At 38.7% G+C, this 19,712-nt stretch overlaps 2 protein-coding genes across 2 annotated transcripts in view; both read left to right on the forward strand.

Moving 5' to 3' along the window:
• TESK2 (testis associated actin remodelling kinase 2) overlaps nt 1–19,712 on the forward strand; it is a 128,281-nt gene that overhangs the window by 22,045 nt on the left and 86,524 nt on the right. The gene's annotated exons all lie outside the window — the stretch shown is intronic.
• Nucleotides 16,953–17,854, forward strand: LOC116600814 (60S ribosomal protein L36-like). The gene is given in 2 exon segments (XM_032361161.1): nt 16,953–17,605; nt 17,608–17,854. Coding segments are annotated over 2 exon segments (300 nt in total). The 5' UTR covers nt 16,953–17,379; the 3' UTR covers nt 17,682–17,854.

Below are 19,712 nucleotides of genomic sequence, written 5' to 3' on the forward strand. Positions count from 1 at the left end.
GTACATAGGCTTTACCTAATTGGGGTGAGGGTGCTATGGATCTTGATCAGTGTTCTAAACTGTCCTCTCCTTTGGCTTTGGGACTGCTGGTGGCTGTGGGCCTGGCCAGTGCTGCACTCTTCCTGTTCCTTGGTGTGCCCCTGGGAGGGATACTGGGTCTTGCTTGCTGGTGGGGACCCTGGAGTCTTCAGTGCATGTGCTCCCAGATGCACTCAACAACAGGAGAACTCAGGAGGGTTCTGGGGATGGCCTGAGCCAGCCAACAGATTGCAATCACCCTGAAGACGGAGATTCTTGTGTGGTTTACATCATATCTACTCCTATTTATGCCTGGGAGGCCTGACCTGCCCATTTTTCATCAGTGCCTGTAGTCAGAACCTGGATATTTTTTGTATTTACTTGGTGGTGCCTAAACTCTGCCTCAGACACTTTGAGGAAAGGGTGGGTGGGAGAATTTTACCATTGGGAGTTGTATATAATGGTTATTTATATCCTGTTTTTCCTCTCCCATCTCTCCAGAGACATTTATAAAGGCTCTAGTTTTAATAAAAAACAAAATAAAACAACTATTTGGGTGCCTGGGTGGCTCAGTCGTCGAGCATCTGTCTTCGGCTCAGGTCATGGTCCCAGGATCCTGGGATCGAGCCCTGCATTGGGAGCTCCCTGCTTGGTGGGGAGCCTGCTTCTCCCTCTCCCACTACCCTGCTTGTGTTCCCTCTCTCACTGTATCTCTGTCAAATAAATGAAATTAAAAAAAAAACAAAACTGTTAACATCTATTTTATTTTAATTATAAAACTGACATACTGATCAAAACCTCAAATAATACAGGAGTCTCTTTTACCCTCCCGCCCTCTCTTTCTCTCTCTTTGCACTATTAATAATTTGATATGTATACTTCTGGACCCTTTTCTCTGCTTAGACATATACATCTTATATACATCTATAGAATTTTGTGTATACATATAAGAAGATATATACACACATATATACCCACACATACAGTTTTTATTTGGTTATTTTTTTTTTTAAAGATTTTATTTATTTATTTGACAGAGATCACAAGTAGGCAGAGAGGCAGGCAGAGAGGGAGAGAGGAGGAAGCTCGGCTGAGCAGAGAGCCCGATGCGGGGCTCGATCCCAGGTCCCTGAGATCATGACTGGAGCTGAAGGCAGAGGCTTTAACCCACTGAGCCACCCAGGTGCCCCTATTTGGTTATTTTTAATAAAGCTGGGCACTTGGTGCTCCCAAATGTTCATATTTTCCTGATTCATTTATTCTTCCAGAACATTGTTTCATACTTTTTCTTCTCTCATATGACATTCAGTATTTTTTCTCAGTGATGAACTTGCTTCCTAATTCACTGAGAAAACTGAAGGAAGCTGGAGAACTTCTGCAGGAGAAGCCTGCAGTCCCCACAAATAGCTACTAACCCATATCTTCCCCACCTACTCAGCCTTTATACTTGTCACTATGGATGAACTGCCCATGTTAAAATCTAAGCCATATTTCCATTTGTATTCTATATCATTTTTCTAGTTGCCTACTCAAAAACATTACCTAAGAAATTCTCCCCTCTCTTTCCTATATCATATTTCACTTTCTGTTAAATGATTCCCATTAACTTCTAAACCTTCTATTTGTTTCTCTTACCTTAAAAAAACTTTAAACAGGGGAAAACATATTTTGACCCAAACATCCCCTATAGCTATACTCCCTCATGTTCTCTCTTTCTCTTCTTTTCTTTAGAAAGAGAGAAAGAGCTTGTAGGGAGGGAGGCAGAGAGAATCTTAAGCTGATTCCACACCCAGTATGGATCCTGATGCCAGGCCCAGTCTCATGACCCTGAGGTCAGGACCTGAGCCAAAATCAAGAGTCAGAGGCTTAACCAACTGAGCCGCCCTGGTACACCTCCCTCATGTTCTTCTTTTGGGCTCAAAACACCTCCATAGCATTGCCTCCACTCACCATTTCTTATACTTTTCCTTCTATTTTCTCTTTTCTTTAAATGTGGTAAAATATATATAACATAAATTTACCATTTTAACCGTATTAAGTACATAGTTCAGTGGCATTACGTACATTTGTGATGTTATATGCAACCATCACCATTATCTCTTTCCAGAACTTTTTCATCATCCCAAACAGAAAGTTTGTACCTCATTGAATAATAACTCCCTATGTCCTCCTGCCCCCAGTCCCTATTAACTGTTCTGTTTTCTTTCTCTGTGAATTTTTCTTTTGTAGGTACCTCATATTAATGGAATCACACAGTATTTGTCTGGCTTATTTCACTTAGGGTAAATTTCATCCACATTGTGGCATATATCAGAATTTTTATGGATGAATAATTTTTTTATGGCTGAATAATATCGTATTGTCTGTGTCTACCACATTATGTTTATCCATTCTGTAGGTAGACATCTGGGTTGTTTCTACCTTTTGGTTATTGTGAATAATGCTGCTATGAACATTAGTGTACAAGTATCTGAGTTCCTGCACTCAAGTTATTTTGGGTATTTAACTGTTAGTGGAATTCCTGGGTCATATAACAATTCTGTGTTTAACTTTAAAAAAAAAATATTTTATTTACTTGAGAGAGAGAGAAAGAGAGAGAGTGAGAGAGCATGAGACGGGAGAAGGTCAGAGGGAGAAGCAGACTCCCCGAGGAGCTGGGAGCCCAAGGCAGAAGTCGATCCTGGGACTCTGGGATCATGACTTGAGCCAAAGGCAGTCACTTAACCAACTGAGCCACCCAGGTGACCCTGTATTTAACTTTTTAAAAATTGTGGTCAAATACACATAACATAAAACTTACTGTCAACCATTTTTAAGTGTACAGTTAAGTAGTCTTAAGTATATTCACACTGTTGTATAACCAATCTCCAGAACTTTTTCATCATATAAAACTGAAACTCTGTACAAATCAAACAACTCTTTCCTTCCTTTGTCTCCCAGCTTCTGACAGCAACCATTCTACTTTCTGTTTCTGTGAGTCTGACTACTCTAGATACCTTATATAAGCAAAATCATACAGTATTTGTCTTTTTGTAACTGCCTAATTTCACTTAGCCTATTTTTAACTTTCAAAGGAACCAGCATACTCTTTTCCACGGCGACTACACCATTTTACATCCCCACCAGCAATGCATTAGAGTTGCAATTTTTACATAGTTTCACCAACACTTGTTGTTTTTCATTTTTTATTTTTTTATTTTTTAAATTTTTTTAAAGATTTTTATTTATTTATTTATTTGACAGAGAGAGAGATCACAAGTAGGCTGAGAGGCAGACAGAGAGAGAGAGGGAAGCAGGCTCCTGCTGAGCAGAGAGCCCGATGCGGAGCTCAATCCCAGGACCCTGAGATCATGACCTGAGGCGAAGGCAGTGGCTTAATCCACTGAGCCACCCAGGCACCCCAAGTTTTTCATTTTTTAAAATGTAGCAAACCTAGTGGATGTGAAGTGATATCTCATTGTGGCTTTGATTTGCATTTCTCTAGTGATTAATGATGTTTAGTATCTTTTCTCGTACTTACTGGCCTTTTATGTATCTTCTTTAGAGAAATGTCTACTGAAATCTTTTGTCCATTTTTAAAAAAGAAATGTGATTCCAATATCGTTAATGTACAGTGTTATGTTAGTTTCAGGTATATCATAGTGATTCAGCAGTTCTGTATGTTACTCAGTGCTCATGATGATAAGTACTCTTCATTCCCTTCACCTATTTCATCCATCCCCCAGCCCACCTCCCCTTTGGTAACTCTCAGTTTGTTCTCTATAGTTGAGTCTGTTTTCTGGCTTTTCTCTTTTTTTTTTTTTTCCTGTTGGTTTGTTTTGTTTCTTAAGTTACACATATGAGTGAAATCATATGGTATTTGTCTTTATCTAACTTATTTCATTTAGCATTATACCTTCTAGATCCATCTATGTTGTTGCACATGGCAATATTTCATTCTCTTTAATGGCTGAATAATATTCTGTTGTAGATATATACCACATCTTCTTTAGGCATCCATCTAATGATGGATACTTAGGTTGCTTCCATATTTTGGCTATTGTAAATAATGCTTCAGTAAACATAGGCGTGCATATATCTTTTTGAATTAGTGTTTTTGTATTCTTTGGGTGAATACCCAGTAACAATTACTGGATGGTAATTCTATTTTATATTTTTTGAGGAATCTCTGTATTGTTTTCCACAGTGGCTAAACCAGTTTGCATTCCCACCAACAGTGCATGAGGGTTACCTTTTCTTCACATCCTCCCCAGTACTTGTTGTTTCTTGTGTTTTGATTTTAGCCATTCTGATAGTTACGAGGTGTGATATTGGTTTGCATTTCCCTGATGGTGAATGATGTTGGACATGTTTTCATGTGTCTGTTGGCCGTTCCTTTACACATATTAAAAAAAAAAAAAGATTTTATTTATTTATTTGAGAGGGAGGGAGAGAGAGAGAGAGATAGAGAGAGAGAGAGAGAAAGCCTTAAGTGGGTTGGTAGGCAGAGGGAGAAGTAGACTCCCCAATGAGCAGGGAGCCCAACGCGGGACTTGATCCCAGGACTCTGGTATTAGACTAATATTGGTCTCATTGATAAGTTAGGAAGTGTTCCCTCTGCTTCTATCTTCTGGATGGGATTGTGGAGAACGGGTATAATTTCTTTCTTTAATGTTTGGTAGCATTCACCAGTGAACCTTTTTTGGCTTGGTGCTTTCTGTTTTGGAACATTATTAATTATTTATTAAGCTTCCTTAATAGATAAAGGGATATTCCAACTATTTCTTTTTGTATGCATTTTGGCAGATTTTTTTTCCCAAGACTAATTTATTTATTTATTTGTCAGAGAAAGAGAGAGACAGAGAGCATAAGCAGGCAGAGGGGCAGGCAGAGGCAGAGAGAGAAGCAGGCTCCCCACTGAGCAAGGAGCCCGATGTGGGACTCGATCCCAGGACTCTGGGATCATGACCAGAGCTGAAGGCATCGGCTTAACTGACTGAGCCACCCAGGTGTCCCAGATTTTGTTTTTTTAAGGAATTGGTCTATTTATTTATTTATTTATTTATTTAATTTTTTAAAAGTAAGCTCTACTCACAGTGTTGGGTTTAACTCAGGGCCCTGAGATCAAGAGTCACATGCTCTACCAACTGAGCCAGTCAGGTGCTCCAGGAATTGGTCTATTTAATCGAGGTTATCAAATTTATAGGTATAGAGTTATTCATAATATTCCTTTATTAGCTTTTTTTTTTAAGGACTTTTCTTTTTTCTTTTTCCTATTTTTTAAAAGATTTTATTTATTTATTTGACAGAGAGAGAGATCACAAGTAGGCAGAGAGGCAGGCAGAGAGAGAGGGTGGAAGCAGGCTCCCCGCTGAGCAGAGAGCCTGACTTGGGGCTCGATCCCAGGACCCTGAGATCATGACCTGAGCCGAAGGCAGAGGCCTTAACCCACTGAGCCACCCAGGTGCCCCTCCTTTATTAGCTTTTTAAAAAAGTTTTTTAGGGGTGTCTAGGTGGCTTAGTAAGTTAAGCCTCTGCCTTTAGCTCCGGACATGATCCCAGGGTCCTGGGATTGAGCACTGCATGGCACTCCCTGCTCAGTGGGGAGTCATCTACTCCCTCTTCCTCTGCCCCTTCCCCGACTCATGCTTGTGCTGTCTCTCTCTCTCTCAGATGAAATCTTTTTTTTTTTTTTAAGATTTGATTTATTTATTAGAGAGTATGTGATGAGCTGGGGGAGTGGTGGAGGGTGAGGGTGAGGGAGAAGCAGGCTCCTACTTTCTCTAGCTTTTGGAATTTTATCCTTTTATCAGTTTTTGCCACTATTTCTTATTTTCCAATATATGCATTTAAACTTCAAAGTTTTCTCTTGATTTGGCCATATCATAGGTTTTTATGTATGTTTTTCTAAATGTAATTTGGTTTGATTTTCTGTTTATTCCAAGGATTATATAAAATGAAGTTTTTAAATTTCCTTATGGTGAGTTGCTTTTTGGTAATTGTTTGATATTTAATTTCTAATATTAATGCATGATGATCAGAGAAAATGGCCTATATTATGTCTGCCTTTTGCAGTATACTTAGATTTTGTTTTGACCTAATGTGTGGTTATATTTTTTGAATGCTGCAAATATGTTTGAGATATTAATTCTCTGTTTTGTGTATTTGTTTGCATAAAATTCTATATGTCTCTATTGGGTCAAGCTTTTCTATTGTGTTAATCCAATGTTCTATGGCCTAAGATTTTTTTGGTCTACTTGATCCATTTCTTAGAAAAAGCTCTATTAATATCATTTAATGTGTTTACAGATTTCTCTGTGTGTTACTCTCAGTGTGTTACTTATTTCTAGGCCATTTGGTGAGTTATTAATAGAAACTAAAGATTATTATTGGATTGTACACTATAGATGGATTGTATTTTTTATAAATTATCAGTTGTCTATTTTTGTCCCACTTTATACTTTTAGCTTTGATTTCTCTTATACCAATATTGCATGCCTTCTTCCTTTTTGTATGCATTTGTCTATTGCTTTGGTTATTATTATCTTAGTATATTTTTCTCATCTCTATTTTTTTTTTTCTTAAGATTTTGTTTTGTTGAGTGCCTGGGTGGTGCAGTGGGCTAGGCCTCTGCCTCTGGCTCAGGTCATGATCCCAGAGTCCTGGGATCGAGTCCCGCATCAGGCTCTCTGCTCAGCAGGGGGCCTGCTTCCCTCTCTCTCTCTGCCTGCCTCTCTGCCTACTTGTGATCTCTCTCTGTCAAATAAATAAATAAAATCTTAAAATAAATTTTTTGTTTTGTTTTGTTTATTTGACACAGAGAGAGCACAAGCAGGGGGAGCCACAGGCAGAGAGAGAGAGAGAAGCAGACTCCCGGCTGAACAGGGAGCCTGATGTAGGGCTCAATCCCAGGACCCTGGGATCATGACCTGAGCCAAAGGCAGACGCTTAACTGACTGAGCCACCCAGGCACCCCTTTTTTGTCACTTTTCTTCTTTTTTCCCTCTTTTTCTTTTTTTAAAGTAAGATTTTATTTATTTATTTGAAAGAGTGAGTGAGAGAAAGAGAGAGAGAGAGAACATGAGTAGGGGGAGGGACAGGCAGAGGGAGAGGGACAAGTAGACTCTACTGCTGAGTGGGGAGCCTGACTTGGGGCTCCATCCTAGAACCCTGGAATCATGACCTGCGCCAAAGGCAGATGCTTAAATGACTGAGCCACCCAGTTGCCCCGCATCTCTTTTTTTTTTTTCTTTTTAAAAATTTTATTTATTTATTTGACAGTGAGAGAGGGAACACAAGCAGGAGGAGTGGGAGAGGAAGAAGCAGGCTCCCCACTGAGCAGGGATCCCAATGTGGGGCTCCATCCCAGGATCCTGGGATCATGACCTGAGCTGAAGGCAGACACTTATCAACTAAACCACCCAGGCATTCCTTATCTTTGTTTCTTTAAACCGCTTCTTTTTAAAAAGGATTTATTTATTTATTTGAGAGAGTGAGTGCATGTGAGCAGGGGGAGGGGCAGAGGGAGAGCGAATCTCAAGCAAATTCCCTGCTGAGTGTGGAGCCCCACATGGGGCTTGATCTTATGACCCTAAGATCATGACCTGAGCTGAAATAAAGAGTCACATGCTCTACCAACTGAGCCAGGCAGTCACCCCCTTTTTCTTTTTCTTTTTTAATTTTCATTTTTTTAAGTTAGCTCTGAGTCCAGTGTGGGCCTTGAATTCATGACCCCAAGATCAAGAGTTGAATGCTCTACTGAATGAGTTAGCCAGGTGCAACTTCATAGCCTATGAAGCAGTTTTTTTTTTAAAGATTTATTTATTTAAGAAGGAGAGTGAGAGTGTGAGTGGGGGGGGGGAGGGGCAGAAGGAGAGGGAGAGAGAGTCCTAAGCAGACTCCATGCTGAGCACAGAGCCCAACTTGGGAGGGTCTTACAACCCTGAGATCACAACCTGAGCTGAAACCAAGAGTCAGTGACCTAACTGACTATGCTCCCCCAAGGTGCCTCCAAAAAAGTTTTATATTTAAATTTTTTAGATCCAAAATTAAATTTGCCCAGAAAGAGCCAGAGATTTTAATCTATTTATATTTATTGTGATTTCTTCTATGTTTATATTGAATAAGTTCTTAAATGGTAATTTAATGAAGTATAGAATTTAAGACAGCAGCTACTTTACTCAGCACTTTGAAAATACTCCTTTTTTTCTTACTGACTTATATTGTTGCTAATAAACTAATCTTAGTCCAGTTGTTACTCTTCTTTAGTTATTCAGTCTTTCTGATGGTTAGGATTATTATTATTATTTTTGTTCTGTACTTTCACTATGCTGGTCTTTAAGTGGATTTGTTTTTATTTATTCTCAGGATGTGGTATACTTTCTCAGTTTAAGAACTCATATTTGTCTTTAGTTCTAGAAAATTGTTTGGTATTATCTTTCAAAATTCTGTTCTTTGATCTCTCAAGTTTCCATTATATGCATGTTGGATTGTCTCATGATAGCTTTCGTGTCTCTTAATTTTTCTTTCATATTTTTAATTTCCTTTTCTGCTGTTTTTTGGGAGGGGGAGTTGGTGATTTCCCACTTATTTACTCCTTTTCATTTGGTTTCTACTCTGACATTGAAACATTCATAGCAATTTTTTATTTCAATTGCTGTATTTTTCTTTTCTAGACTTTGTTTTTTTTTTTTTTTAAGATTTTATTTATTTATTTGACAGAGAGAAATCACAAGTAGATGGAGAGGCAGGCAGAGAGAGAGAGAGGGAAGCAGGCTCCCTGCTGAGCAGAGAGCCCGATGCGGGACTTGATCCCAGGACCCTGAGATCATGACCTGAGCTGAAGGCAGAGGCTTAACCCACTGAGCCACCCAGGTGCCCCTGTTTGTTTTTCTTAAATGTGCTCCTTTTTCGTTTTCAGTATATTTTTTGTTTTGTTTTGTTTTTTAAAAGATTTTATTTATTTATTTGAGAGAGAGAGCATGAGAGAGAGCATTCGAGGAGAGAGGTCAGTGGTTAAGGCAGTTGCTTAACCAACTGAGCCACCCAGGCACCCCTGTTTTCAGTATCTTATTATTTTTCTTTGAACATCTAATTTTGTTTAATTTTAATTGAATTTGTTTTTAAAATCACACATACAAACTCAGAAGGTATAAAAGATTATTCGGTGGTGCCCCTGGCTGGCTTAGTCGGTAGAGCATGCAATTCTTGATCTTGGAGTTGTGAGTTCAAGCCCCATATTGGGCATTGAGATTACTTAAAAAAAAAAAAAGATTATTCAGTGAAAAATTATTTATCTTGTACTGCCCCCCAGTTTTCCTCCCTGGAGGCAACCAGTATTTATACTTTTTTATGTATCCTTCCAGAGGTATTCTCTGCATAGATAAGCAAATATATGTATGTCTGTATGTGTAATGTGTAGGCCAGTGTTTGTGTGTGTATTTCTGTATCAATTCTCTATTGTTTTTTTACTTACCTATTCCAAGATAGAAGACCACTAGAATGTAAGTTCTTTGAAGGCAGGGCTTTTTTTTTTTTTTTTTCAAGTAAGTTCAACACCCAGTGTGAGGCTTGAACTCACAGCCCTGAGATCAAGAGTCACATGCTCTACTGACTGAACCAGCCAATGGTCCTGAGGACAGGGATTTTTATCTCTTTTTATCTCTGTGCACTGCTAAATCCTTAGTGCCTTGAATTGTTACATACCACTTATTTTTCTACAAAGTTATCTTCCTTGGATCTTACTAATTCGTGGGACTCCTTTTTTATTTGTATTTTTAAAGATTTTTTTACTTATTTGAGAGAGAAAAAGGGTGTGTAAGCAGGGGGAGGGGCAGAGGGAGAGGTAGAAGCAGGCTCCCCAGTGAGCAGAGAGCCCCATGTGGGACTCAATCCCTGGAATCATGACCCGAGTAAAGGCAGATGCTTAACTGACTGAGCCACCCAGGCACCCTTTAGGACTCCTTTGTCTGTGCTATTAATTATAGATATTTTCCAAGCTTACAGTGTTTTTTAAACTAGCTTATAATAATTTTTACAGTGTAGAAATAGTCATTTTGTTTTTAACTGTCTTAATCTTTTCATTTCTATCTTTTTTTTTTAAAATATTTTATTTATTTATCAGAGAGAGAGAGGGGGAGAGAGCAAGCACAGGCAGACAGAATGGCAGGCAGAGGCAGAGGGATAAGCAGGCTCCCTGCCGAGCAAGGAGCCTGATGTGGGACTCGATCCCAGGACGCTGGGATCATGACCTGAGCCGAAGGCAGCTGCTCAACCAACTGAGCCACCCAGGCGTCCCTCATTTCTATCTTTTATTTTGAGACACTGTACTTCTATGTTATAAATAATTTTTTTCTAATGACTTTTATGATTTTACTACCTATGTTTAAATATTTGATCCCTTTGGAATTCATCATTCAGTTGTACTAGCAACATTTATTATGTATTTAATATTTTTCTCATTAATTAGAAATGTCCTCTTTATTCTATACTGAATTTTCCTAAGTATTTTTGTCTGTTACTAAGCTTAAATCTATTACCTTGATTTGTCTATCCAAATACCAGTACACACTGTTACAATACTTTAATTATTGTAGCTTTATTTTAATTTTTTTTTTTAAAGATTTTTAAAAATTTATTTATTTGAGAGAGAGACAGTGAGAGAGAACATGAGCGAGGAGAAGGTCAGAGGGAGAAGCAGACTCCCCATGGAGCTGGGAGCCCAATGCGGGACTCGATCCCGGGATTCCAGGATCATGACCTGAGCCGAAGGCAGTCGTCCAACCAACTGAGCCACCCAGGTGCCCTGTAGCTTTATTTTAATATCTAGTTAGTTTAGTTCTCTATCATTATTGTACCTTTTAAGAATTGTTACAATAGTTTAATTACTGCAGCTATATTTATTTATTTTTTAAAGATTTTATTTATTTATTCGACAGACAGAGATCACAAGTAGGGAGAGAGGCAGGCAGAGAGAGAGGAAGGGAAGCAGGCTCCCTGCTGAGCAGGAGCTTGATCCCAGGACCCTGAGTTCATGACCTGAACCGAAGGCAGAGGCTTAACCCACTGAGCCACCCAAATGCCTCTGTTATTTTTATTGAGATTAGAATGAATTTATAGATTTAGGGAAAATTAATATCTTTATGTTATTGAATCTTTTTATATAAGTACATGGCATATCTTTATGATCTGTTCAAGTTTTTTGTGTTGCTTGGTAGACATTAAAAAATTTAAAAAATATATGTATTTTACACATTTCCTGTGATGTTTATTCTTAGTTTTTTCTCTTTTCTGCTGTAGTTGTTAATTGGAACTCTCCTTCCATTGTATCTTTGATGTTTAACATATGAAGACTACTCAGTTTTGCATTTTGATTTTTGAAGCTGCTAAATACTGAATTTTTTTAATGTTTGTGATAGATTTTTAGTCCAAGCGTATACTCATATCAGCTGCGAATGACGGTACATTTATTTATTTCTTATTTTTTTTTTAAAGATTTTATTTATTTATTTGACAGAGAGAGTGAGCACAGGCAGACACAGTAGCAGGCAGAGGCGGAGGGAGAAGCAGGCTCCCTGCTGAGCAAGAGCCCGATGTGGGACTCGATCCCAGGAGGTTGGGATCATGACCTGAGCCGAAGGCAGCCGCCCAACCAACTGAGCCACCCAGGCGTCCCTATTTCTTATTTTTATACCTTATCTTTTTCTCAGCGAACTGCAATGACTAATACTTCCTAAAATATTAAATAATAGTTATATTTGTCATCTCTGGCTTGTTCCTGACTCTAATGGGGATGCTTGTAATGTTTCCTAATTAATATGATTTGGAGCCTGAAATAAATATCTTCTTTCTATTGGATCTTTAAAATATTTTTTTGTTTTAAGATTTTTATTCATTTATTTGACAGAGAGAGATTACAAACAGGCAGAGCAGCAGACAGAAAGAGAGGGGAAGCAGTCTCCCTGCTGAGCAGAGAGCCTGTGTGGGGCTTGATCCCAGGACCCCGAGATCATGACCTGAGGCTTAACTGAGGCACCCAGGCGCCCTACCACTTCTTTTTTAAATAAAGTTTTATTGTAATACATACACTCCCATTTGTCAGTGTATGTTTTATGGTTGTCTTTGTGCTATAATGACAGAGTTGAATAATTATGGCAGAGACCATATGGCCCTTAAAGTCTAAGGTATTTACTATCTGACTCTTATAGAAAAAGTTTGCCAGCCACTGGTTTGATAAATATAGTGCAGCTAGGATATGGTTAGTTTTTATCTTTGATTACAAAGTACAGATGACTGCAGAGTTTTAAAGGTCATGTTAAATAAAAAGTGTATCAGTAGCAATAAAAGGAAATATTTGACTTCTGGTGTGGAAGATACACATTATATAAGTAACTTAAGGACTTTCAGTTGCCTTAGATAGCAAAAGAAAGACTGATTGATGGATGACTTTGCATTGAGGAATGTGGATTTATGTGGCTTGCTTGTGTCCTTTAACAGAATTCAGTTTTAGAGTTTAGGACCTTCTGTGAGGCGCCTGGGCGGCTCAGTGGGTTTGGCCTCTGCCTTTGGCTTGGGTCATGATCTCGGGGTCCCGAGATAGAGCCCTGTGTGGGGCTCTTTGCTCAGCAGGTGGCATGCTTCCCCCTCCCCCTGCCTGCCTCTCTATCTACTTGTGATCTCTATCTCTGTAAAATAAATAAATAAATCTTAAAAAAAAAAAAAAAAGAATGTAGGGCCTTCTGGTCATTCATCCTTAAAAATAGATCTTAGTTATTTTATCTGTTCAATAGATACTATTATTTATTTAGTTCTGAAGGCTGGCTTTAGATAAGTAACAAAGACTATTGGGTTATATTTTATGAAGGTTGAAAAACCATGACTAGCAAAGTCCTCATGATCTTTATTGTATACTGTGTGGGCCAGTAGCCCCATGAATTACAATTAGAATAGTTTGTTGTTTTCTTTTCTTTTCTTTTTTTTTTTTTTTAAAGATTATGTATTTATTTATTTGACAGACAGAGATCAGAATTAGACAGAGAGAGAGGAGGAAGCAGGCTTCCCACAGAGCAGAGAGCCTGATGGGGGGCTTGATCCCAGGACCCTGGGATCATGACCTGAGCAGAAGGCAGAGGCTTTAACCCACTGAGCCACCCGGGTGCCCCGAATGCGTTTGTTTTTTAAGGCTAATGATGAGTTTAGCTAATTTGCTGTTAGGAAATAATTAAGGCAGATGAACTAGGGCAGTGGTTCTCAACTGGGGGCAGTTTTGCCCCTTAAGTGGTATTTGACAGTGTCTGGAGTTATTTTTGGTTGTCACAATTAGGCAGGGGGTGCTACTGGTATCTAGTGGGTAGGGGCCAGGGTTGACAAAAAATATTATGTAATACACAGGACAGCGTTCTGCAACAAAGAATTATCTGGCCTTACATGTCAGGAGTGCTGAGGTTGTAAATCTGTGGCCTAAAAGTGTTAGAGAAGATGAAAGCGTTCTTTAACCTCTATTCTGAATTCAGTGAGAATATACTTTTAGAAACAAAATAGGTTGGATTTGCATTTATAATAATTTGTGAGCTTCAGATATTTACCTTTGGTTATTAAGCTTTACTTTCTCATTAAAAAAAAATGAAATACAGATTAGGATAAATTTCATTGTTTCTAGGAAAATGACTTAGAATATTTTGGATGTTACTGAAATCTATTTAGGAAAGGACTGAAACATGTGTCAGTGGAGATAACATTAGTATTTTTATGTTCATTTTTAAATTAAGAGAGAAAGGTGTAAAACCAAATGGGACAGTTGTCCCAGTCTGTCATCCTCTGGTCAGTGGAAAATCTGTCTAGCTCCATTATAGCAGTGATTGACAACGTATTTAATGTTTCCAATTAAAAAGTGCTTCTGTTGAGATACAGTAGAAGGTTCTTACTTTCTTTATGTCCTTGTTTGGGAGTATGATCGGAAGGAGAATTTCTAGGAAGATGGTTCTTCCAGTGTCTTGAGGTAACTAACCTTTTATTATCCCATGATATAACTCCATATTTTAGTATGTATTGTGAAAACTGTAAAACCTGGAATCCTATTCCAGGACAAAGTATCAGTGTGGCTTTTTTTTTCTTTTTAATAATAGCTTTACTGAGAAATAATTTATAATCTATAAAAATTTTCCTCTTAAAAATATACTGTTCAGGGGCAGCTGGGTGGCTCAGTGGGTTAAGCCTCTGCCTTCGGCTCCGGTCATGATCTCAGGGTCCTGGGATGGAGTCCCGTATCGGGCTCTCTGCTCGGCGGGGAGCCTGCTTCCCCCTCTCTCTCTATACCTGCCTCTCTGCCTACTTGTGATCTCTGTCTATCAAATGAATAAATAAAATCTTAAAAAATATGTTATAAAAGTATACAACTCAATGTTTTTTAGTATATTTATAAGGTTGTGCAGCCATTACCACTAATTTAAAATTTTTTTTATGATCCTAAAAAGAAAACCTGTACCCATTATTAGTTATTTCCCATTTCTCCCTTCCCCCAGCTCTTGGCAACCACTATTATACTTACTCTCTCTATGGAGTTGCCTATTCTGGACATTTCATATAAATAGAATCGTACAATATATAGCCTTTATGACTGATTTCTTTTACTTAGCATACAGTTTTCAACATTGATCCATATTATGGTGTGTATCAGCACTTCATTCCTTTTTATGGCCCAGTAATATTCCAGTATATGAATAATACCACATTTGTCTTGGATCCTGTAACCTTGCCAAACTCTCTTATTACTATTATTTTTTTAAAGATTTATTTATTTATTTGTCAGAGAGAGAGAGAGAGAGCACAAATGGGGGAATGGTAGGCAGAAGGAGAAGGCTCTCCACAGAGCAAGGAGCCTGATGTGGAACTTGATCCCAGGACTGTGATCATGACCTGAACCAAAGGCGGATGCTCAACTGAATGAGCCACCCAGGTGTCCCTATTTTTTAGAATTTTCTGTATATAAGATCATGTCACCTGCTCATCATAAATCCTGACTGTATAAGATTTACCCATACCTGGCCCTTGGCAATCTGAGTTTCATACCCATTGTCTTCACAGAAACCTCTGTTATGTTTATCATATTCTGTTGAAATTATCTTTTTTTTTTTTTTAAGATTTTATTTATTTAGTCAGAGAGAGAGCGAGAGTGAGCACAGGCAGACAGAGTGGCAGGCATAGTCAGAGGGAGAAGCAGGCTCCCCGCGGAGCAAGGAGCCCAATGTGGGACTCGATCCCAGGACGCCGGGATCATGACCTGAGCCGAAGGCAGCTGCTTAACCAACTGAGCCACCCAGGCATCCCTGAAATTATCTATTTAATGTGTCTGTCACCCATACAACTTTAAGCTCCATGAGGACAGGAACTGTGTCTTACTTATTTTTGTTTCTCTAGGATACAGCACTGTGCTCCGCATAGAGTAGGCATCCGTCCATCCATTTATTATATTGTAGTTCTTTTATATGCTAGGCACTATGCTGAGTGCAGAGATATGGTAATGATTAAGACTTATTATTCTCTCCCTTAACGGAATTTGTAATCTAATGGTAAATATTTACATTAAATATTTACAAGGGCAAATGCAACACAAAGGGAAGCATAGAATATTAGTTCCCTAATACTGCATGGCAATATTACCTCGAATGCAGCAGTTGAAAAGAACACGTATTTACTACATTTGTTTCTGTTGTTCAGGAGTCCAGGCATGAATCGTAAAGCTGCAGTCAAGGTGTCGGCTTGGGTGGAGTTCCTAGCTGACTCTGTTGGAAGAGTGTGTTACTCTGATCTCAGGGTTATGAGTTCAGGTCCCATACTGGATATAGAGATTACTTAAATAAATAAAAGGAAACTTAGAAAAGTATAAAAGGTGTCAGCTGGAGCTTGGGCTCAAGTGGGGTAGGATCTGTTCTGTGATTGAAGGCAGCATCCAAATCCTTGCGGTCTGTTGAATTGAGGGTTTCAGCTTGATATGCTTCATAGGGCAGCTTGAGTCTTCGAAGCTAGAAGGGGTGAGGCTCCTAATGAGATGAGTTACATCTTTTTTTTTTTTTTTTTGAGAGAGAGAGTGCACACTCCTGTGGGGGGAGGGGCAAAGAGAGAGAATTTTTAGAAAGATTTTATTTATTTACTTATTTATTTGAGGAGGGGCAAAAGGGGAGATAGAATCTCTAGCAGACTGAGTGCCAAGCGGATGTGGGACTTGATCTCATAACCCAGAGACCATGACCTGAGCTGAAATCAAGAGTCTGACACTTAACTGACGGAGCCACCTCGATGTCTCTACGTGATTTCATTTTCGATGATTTCATTTTCATTTTCATTTTCATTGCAGATGCCTTCTTATCATTATCGTATTTTTCATAGCATGATCGTCTGTTCCCTCCTTTGTATCTCCTATATACCCTATGGTTTTTATCAGAGCAATGATTTTTATGACTTTTTTTTAACACGTTCGCCTTTCTCTGTTAGGTCAAACCTCCCTTTGTTTTTCATCTTTCCGTCTTTAGTACTTAGCATAGACTCTGCCATGTAGAGGGTACTTACTAAATATTTGTTGCATGAGAAAAACCCTCATATATGTGTTTAAGAATGTATTAACATTCTTAATGCTAATACGTTAAGCGCCTGGGTGGCTTAGTGGGTTAAGCCTCTGCCTTCGGCTTAGGTCATGATCTCAGGGTCATGGGATCAAGGCCCACATCGGGCTCTCTGCTCAGTGGGGAGCCTGCTTCCCTCTTTCTCTCTCTGCCTACCTCTCTGCCTACTTGTGATCTCTCTCTCTCTCTCTCTCTCTCTGTCAAATAAATAAATAAATAAAATCTTAAAAAAAGAAAGAATGAATAGAATTTGCTAATATTTTGTATACCTGAAACTTAAATAACATTGTATGTCAATTATATTTCACTATAAAAAAGAATTAAAAAAAAGAGAGAATGCATTGAAAGACAACATAAGAGAGAGAGAGAATCTGGAACTAGACTGCCTCTGTTTGAATTTTGACTCTACCACTTACAAGCTTTCTGACCTTGGGCAAGTTACTTGATTTCTGTGCCTCAGTTTCCTCATCTGCAAAATGGAGATAATGATAGTACCTACCTTATGGGATTGTTGAGAGGTTGTAACGAGCTAGTATATATAAATAGAATAATGTCTAGCATATAATATATCCTATATAAGGTCTAGTTATTATTATTTCTGTCACATATGCAGTTAAGATTTTGAGTTCTTTGTTTTAAGTACTGTGTTAAGAACTTGTATATATTATCTTTTTAAATTACCACAATAATCTTATAAGTGGTTACACTTCTATTCTATAAATGAGGAAACTGCTTCTACTGTGGGATCGATTAAGAAGCAGCAGCCATGGCTCAGTGCTACCCTGTGAACTTGGGCCTCAGGAAGGGCCACAAGGTGACTAAGAACATGAGCAGGCCAAGACACAGCCACCCCTATGGGCATCTCCCTAAGCACACCAAGTTCCTGCAGGACATGATCCGAGAGGTGTGTGTCTTCACCTCATATGACTGTTGTGGCATGGAGCTTCTCAGGGTCTCCAAGGACAAGCATGTCCTTTAGTTCGTCAAGAAAAGAGTGCTAAGAGGAAGAGAGGGGAGCTGAGCAACCTACTGGGAGCTGTGAGGAAAGTGGCAGCCAAAAAAGATTGAACCCCACCCCTAGAGGGGTAATAGAGCTTTTGGAACTTGAAAAACAAAGAAAGGAAAGAAAGGAAAGAATAAGGAAAGAAACTGAGGTCCAAAAATATTTAGTGTTTTGCCAATAGGTAAATGGTACTGCTAAGATATGAATTCCTAGCTGTGTAGTTGATGAATGGAATATTATACCTACTTTTGATAATTTTAGAAAAATTTTAAAGATTATTATTATTTTTTAAGATATTGTTTAAGATTTTATTTATTTATTTTAGAGAGAGAGAGTTAGCAGGGGAGAGGCAGAGAAAGAGGGAGAAAATCTCAAGCAGATTCCCTTTTGAGCGCAGAGCCCTACAGAGGGCTCAATCCCGTGATCCTGAGATCGTGACCCCAGCCAAAACCGAGATTGGGACACTCAACTGACTGAGCCACCCCAGCGCCTGAAAGATTATTTTTATGAATTTTTGCATATTTATACTAATTTATACTATATTTCTAGAATATGATTATGTGTGTATAACTGATTCAGTTTGTGTTTTAAGTATACAACTAGTTATGTAAGAGAGGCTTAAGTTCCTACTTTCTCCTGTTATAAATTGATAGCACCATGTTTGGAAGTGCTAAGCTATAAGAAACAGTAAACTTATAAACTAAAAAGCCAGATATCTGCCATCTGCTTGGGTACTGAAAAATTGATTTATTCACATTCATGGTTATACATTTATTATTTAGTGCACATGGAGTTGTCATGCAAACTCTATGTCTGTAGCATTATTAACAGTTGTGTTATAAAGAAAGTAAAGGGTAACTGTAGGGAACAAACCGAGGGTTGCTGGAGGGGAGGTGGATGTGGAGCGATGGGGTAACTGGGTAATAATGGGCATTAAGGAGGGCTCTTAATGTAATGAGCACTGGGTGTTATGTGCAATTGATGAATCATTAAACTCTACCTCTGAAACGAATAATATACTGTATGCTAGTTAATTGATTTTTTAAAAAAGATTTTATCTATTTATTAGAGAGAGAGAGCACATGTGCACAAGTAGGGGGAGGTGCAGGGGGAAAGGGAGAAGCAGACTTCTTGACTCCAGCGTGGGATTGGATCCCAGGACTCCAGGATCATGACCCGAGCCAAAGGCAGATACTTAACTGACTGAGCCACCCAGGCACCCCTAGTTAATTGATTTTAAATAATAATAAAAAAGTAGTAAGGGGAATATTTTAGTGTGTGAATGTTATTTTGTTGTGATATATTTAATTTTTGTGCTTGGTAGTCTGGTAGTTCTGTCTCCTTTATCTGAGAAAGAAGATACTGGGTCTTAAAATGCTGGTGTTGCTTCAGCAGTCTTATTGCCCTGCCTATAATTTTTTAGCTTCTCAAACTACAACTTGTGACGTTTGCAAGACAGTGAATCATTTTTCTTAGATGTGATCATTGTTGCAGCCTGAATCTATAAATACTCCAGAATTTTTTTTTTCTAATTCTCTATTTTTTATTTCACAGTGGTGTTTGTGCTTTTCTATCTACCTCTCTGTGACCTCACTGTAAAAAGTGTTTTCATCAACACTGCATATGATCCTGTTCTAAAAAGATGTAATGACTGGGGGGCATCTGGGTGGCTCAGTGGATTAAGCCTCTGTCTTCAGCTCAGGTCAAGGTCTTGGGATTCTGGGATAGAGATCCATATCGGGTTCTCTGTTCAGCAGGGAGCCTGCTTCCCTGCCCCCCTCTCTGCCTGCCTCTCTGCCTACTTGTGATCTCTGTCTGTCAGATAAATAAATAAAATCTTAAAAAAAAGATGTAATGACTCTATGTTTTAATAGTCACTGTATCAGAGAAGAGTTAGATCTATATTCTTGGAGGTATGTAAGGCAACTTTTGCAAGATGACTAGAGCCAGACGGTGAGAATGATGTGAGGTAGTGTGTGTTTTGCCTGAGAGTGAGGGTTAGGAGAAAGCCCATTAGGCATATCTGAAGTACCAGCTTTTAGTGTTACTGCTCTGACTGAGATGTCAGTTTATACCAAGGCTATTTTGAGGAACAA

Source organism: Mustela erminea, chromosome 10 (genome assembly GCF_009829155.1).
Source record: "Mustela erminea isolate mMusErm1 chromosome 10, mMusErm1.Pri, whole genome shotgun sequence".
Lineage (NCBI taxonomy): Eukaryota > Metazoa > Chordata > Mammalia > Carnivora > Mustelidae > Mustela > Mustela erminea.